We start from the raw sequence: 4,848 nt of genomic DNA on the forward strand, positions 1-4,848 counted from the left end.
AATTGTTGGTTAAGAATACACTCTAGAACATTCCCAGCAGATCACCTAAATGCATCACTAACTCTAAATTTAGGCTAAAACAATTGAAAATGGGATAAAAAATGCATCCAGCAGATCCCTAAATTGGATGAGGCCCACAAAATTTTTTACATCTACCTAAATTCAATCTTAAATTTACACTCACCCTAAATTTATTTTAAGCTTATAATTAATAGGGCCCGCACATAATTATTGCTTTTATGTAGAAAATAGGAGATCTGGTGTATGCATTTATAAAATCGAGATCCTAAAATTAAATAGGGAAGCTTTAGAGAGGAATATAGGAGCATAATTTTGAGATTTCTGCTGGGAGTGCTCTTACTAGTTTGGCCTTTAGTATTTTTAATTGTCAAATTAATTAATTATACTCTAATTAAGTTTACTTAATTAATTTAGTAAATGATTGCTTATTAATATTATTATGTGCATATACTATGCGTTGTTACTTGTTATAAAGAATGAACAAAAATGCATTATATTTATATTGCTAATAAAAGTATTTTAAATAAATTGATTTTCAAATAAATTCTGATGAGGAGTAATATGTGCAGAGCAGATGAATGATCTTTAGCAGATGAACGGACTTCGCCAGAGGAACGGATGTCATCAGAGGAATGGCTCTTGCCAGAGGAACGGACCTCGCCAGAGGAACGGTTGTCATCAGATGAATGGCTCTTGCCAGAGGAATGGCCCTCGCCAGAGAAGCCACCATATAACAGAAGGGTGATCTACCCGTGCGCCAGAGCAGAGGAATCGTCTGCTTGCGAGTAAATTTACTATTATGCCCTCGACCACGCGGGGAGCATGTTCTTTGAGGCGAAATTACTATTTTGCCCCCAACATGTAATCTATAAATACCCATGCACACGCACTCTGTAATCTATGCTATCTTTACTTTCAATACTATTGCAATCTACTCTCGTGTTCTCAGCAATCCAATTACTCTCTCTTACTTTTCCAATCAAATACTAGGTATAATTCACGATTCAACAACAATTCACCGATTATTTCCATACCTGTTCATTTATATATAATTCACCAAATTCAATTTTAAAAGAAGGGGCGAGTAAGGATGTTCGTTGGCGTCATCATCTAAAAATTTTGATTTTTAAATTTTATATTTAACTGTTGAAAACTTGGATGTATTTTACTTCGACTTAAGGCTAGTATTACGAGAGGTGTCGGAGTCTGTGGAGAGGGCCAAAGAGGCAAAAATGATGCAGTAGCCTATATATATTATGCCCTCTGTTCCTAAAAAGTTTGCCCCAATTTCTTGTTTAAAGTGTATCCAAAAAATTTGTCTCAATTTCCTTACTTTTTATTTTTAGATATGGCCCCATCATCAACTTTACAACTTTACAATTATAACATTTTAAACACTATTTTTGTATATGATCCCACCATTAAATAACTTTTTATCAAATTTTATTAAAATCCGTGTCACTCCCCTTTGAGGCAAATTTTTGAGGGAATGATGGAGTATTACTTTGTATGCAATCTCTAAATTGCACTCTACATATGGCCTAATATTTAGCAATATAAATAAGTATATGTAGCTTTTTCAAGGACCTAATCATATATATAAATTTGAAAACACTTATGCATAAGGAAGGTGGTCAATAATATAGATTAAACAAAACAAAAACAAAAATTGCTTCTCTCGATTCCAGAATGTCTTTTTCTCTATTTTATATGGACAACTAAAATTTGATAGGGCAGACACTGAAAGACGTAAATCCAGTCAAAATTTGTTAAAAGCTTTATTGTCAAAGATGATAAGAAATTATCTGTACATCCTGTAGTGGAAAAACAATCTCTTGCTTCACTAAAATCATGATCATATTCATGCATGAGCCTATAAAAAGGAAATAATTAACTAAATTAATGGTACAGAGAAGAATCTAGGAGTATTATATTTCCCCGAATGAAGCAAAATTAATTAAAATAAAAAATTCATGACCTAATAAAGAAAATACTCAAGTCGGGTTCGTTATTTCCGACACCTTCGGGGCTCAACATGTAGAGCGTCTGGGAATCCTTGGATCCCACCACCCTATCGAACTGCCACCGCATGAACGACATCTCTCCGTCGCCGCCCTCTGCCTCCGTCCGCGGCGGCAGCACCCCCGCTCCCATCGACATCCCCTTCAGCAACTCCATCACGTAGAGATCCTCCTCCGTGGCGTCCCTTCTCAGGCCGTAACTGCAGCATCATCAATATGTTAATTTATTTCAACAATGAATGAATAATTAGATATAGAAGAGATACCCAACCCACCCGTTGTTGATCCCATTGGCGTACATGGTCCAGCGCGGCTCGTGGAGGAGATTGGTCTTCTTTTCCTTGTCCCGCTTCTCGCACTCGAGCGCGATCCGCAGCATGCCTTGGCTCAACTCCTTCTGCAGCGCCTGCGTTTGCATGCCCAGCTCCACCACCAGCATCGGCACCGTCTTCGGGTTCGCCTGCACCGCCAGGCTCACGTGCCCTTTGCGGCACCCGAAGAGCGTGCCCGTCACGCGCGCCCCGCCCCCCGATTTCCCGCCGCCGGGGATCTTCACCACGGGGGTTATGATGGGGAGCGATCGGAACGCGTTGCGCACCGCGCGTATCACTTTCGGCTTGTGTTTCTTCCTCGACGAGGATGCCTGGACAAGGGTCACCGGCGGCGGCGGGGGTGGTGGAGGAGGAATTGAGCCGGCGGAGGGTGTTAGAGGATCCCCCATCACCGGATTAGCAATGGAGGGGAATGGCAATCATCACAAGATCCACCAATGCTTTGGGTAGAGAAGGAGCGAGGTGTAGAGAGAGAGAGATCAGATTCTGTTTGTTGGTTTAATGTAAACAAAATTAGTAATAGAATGTGCATGGGGAGGAGAGTATATATTGGTGGTCGAGTTTCAGCCAAAGATTTCATGCTTATGCTTATGCTTTGTTTTTTACTACTGTTTTATTTTATCAAAATGGTAGTATATGATTAACATTCATACTGACGATCATATGAAATACAAAATTATTCACAACATTTTTTTGCACATCTGAATTTTATTTTTCTTGGTATGTTCACAATTGAGGCATATTCTGGTGTGTCCATACTTACTAAATTTTAATTATAGTTAATAGACTGAAGAATATCAATCTCAATGAAATTTAACAAATGCATTATACATGTACACACACTAATTAATATAGTATCTTTTATCCGAACAAAAATAGTGCAAACCCTCAATTAACGCGCAACGCCAAAACATAGCACATGGTGACAAAACAAGATAAATAATTATTATCAGTACGTACTAATTTATGCCGTGCTTTCAATATTTATCTGATCCGATTCCTAACATACATCCAATCTTACTTTGATCCTAATTTTTCGAGTATCAATTCGTTTCTTGAAGCTGTGTGATCAAAAGGTCTTTATGGTCTAGAGGTTAAGAATGATTCTCCGATTTCATCTTGGATTTCACATTGTGTGCAGTTGGATAGTTCTCACGTGCACAGACACTAATTTGCACATAAGCATAAACTAATATGGGTATACAAACAAAAACTAATTTTCACACAAACACAAATTAATATATACGTACACAAGCATAAACTAGTTCTCACACAAACATAAACTAATATACAAACAAACACAAATTAATTTGCACACAAACATAAATTAATTATTTCTTGGATTTCAAAAAATTTACAAAACTAATTCGCACACAAATATAAACTAATATGCATTGTAACAAAAATTTACCAGCATGTCTGATCATAGAATAAAGCAAAAAAAAATGCAATAAACGATACATTGTTCGTGCAATAACATCTTTAATTTTTAAGCTTATTACTTGTGTGAAATTTGTAATGTAGTGCTACACCTTTGAATACGGATGAGATCCAGCGTACCACAAATTGTGTCCCACTCCATGTCCCACAAGCAAAACTACGTAGTTTTGATTATAACTAAAGATCATACATATATATCTGTATAAGAAATCTCAGCTCGGCTCATTGGCTTGGAGACCTTTCCTTGATAGATATGCTTCCTCCGTATCTCAAGGAAAGTTTTCGAATTTCTGCCGAAAATCATCTAGCCATGGAAATTAGATATTTTTTCTCCCAGTTCATACGTTCTCTAGCTCAAATCCAAAATTCAAACTTGAATCTGGTTCTACTCTTTTCTCTCGCCATCCCAGTTCATAAGTTCTCTAGCCATGAATGGATCTTTCCTCGCTGATGCAGCGCAACACAGTAGGTCGGTCGGTTCGGAAAACCTACTGAAATCGATCGGTTTTTACCGGTTCGGTTCAGGTCGATTTCTCCATATAAATCGGTTGGTTCGATTTGTACATTTCCCTCCTCGGTTCGGTTTTGGTTTGTTAAAATGTGTGTCGGTCGGTTCGGTTATGAACCGATGCACACCCCTATGCGTGGCGCATGCGGTCCTGCCCAAGTTCTATGCCGGGGACGCCCACCCGGAAGCGTGGCGCGTGTTCTCCGCCTGCGGGTGGAGGTGCGTGCTCACCGCAAATCCGAGGGTGATGGTGGAGCCATTTCTCAGGGGGTATTTGGGGGGCGGATTTGGTGATCGGGACCGAGATGGAGGCCGGCCGGCGGCAGAGCTTGAGAAAGAGAGAAAGGCAAAGATAGGCGGTTGTATTTAAAAAAAAAAAAAAAACTAACGGTGTTAACATCCGTTAAGCGGCGGGGAAAATTTGCTTCGATTTTACCACGTTGAGGTAGTAAACAGTGCCCCCTAACTTTAGGGTCCTGTACGCGATAGGGACGCCATCGATAAGGGGGAAAATGGTACTTAACCC

General features: G+C 39.4%; 1 protein-coding gene across 1 annotated transcript; it reads right to left on the minus strand.

Annotated features, from left to right (window-relative positions):
* Positions 1 to 1,771: 1,771 nt before the first annotated feature.
* On the minus strand, positions 1,772 to 2,901 carry LOC131021762 (protein MIZU-KUSSEI 1-like). The gene is made up of 2 exons (XM_057951045.1): positions 2,318 to 2,901; positions 1,772 to 2,242 (listed from the first exon to the last, which is right to left on the minus strand). The coding sequence occupies exons 1-2, from the start codon at positions 2,761 to 2,763 to the stop codon at positions 1,993 to 1,995; spliced, it is 696 nt and encodes a 231-aa protein (XP_057807028.1). The 5' UTR covers positions 2,764 to 2,901; the 3' UTR covers positions 1,772 to 1,992.
* Between the last annotated feature and the right edge of the window lie 1,947 nt (positions 2,902 to 4,848).

Source organism: Salvia miltiorrhiza, chromosome 4, assembly GCF_028751815.1.
Source record: "Salvia miltiorrhiza cultivar Shanhuang (shh) chromosome 4, IMPLAD_Smil_shh, whole genome shotgun sequence".
NCBI lineage: Eukaryota > Viridiplantae > Streptophyta > Magnoliopsida > Lamiales > Lamiaceae > Salvia > Salvia miltiorrhiza.

What these genes read in the sequence shown, in the direction of transcription:
- LOC131021762 (XM_057951045.1), bottom strand. Translation starts at nt 2,763, where the DNA reads ATGGGGGATCCTCTAACACCCTCCGCCGGCTCAATTCCTCCTCCACCA. An exon ending in GCCAATGGGATCAACAACGG is followed by an intron (nt 2,243 to 2,317) that starts GTGGGTTGGGTA and finishes ATGATGCTGCAG; the next exon opens with TTACGGCCTGAGAAGGGACG.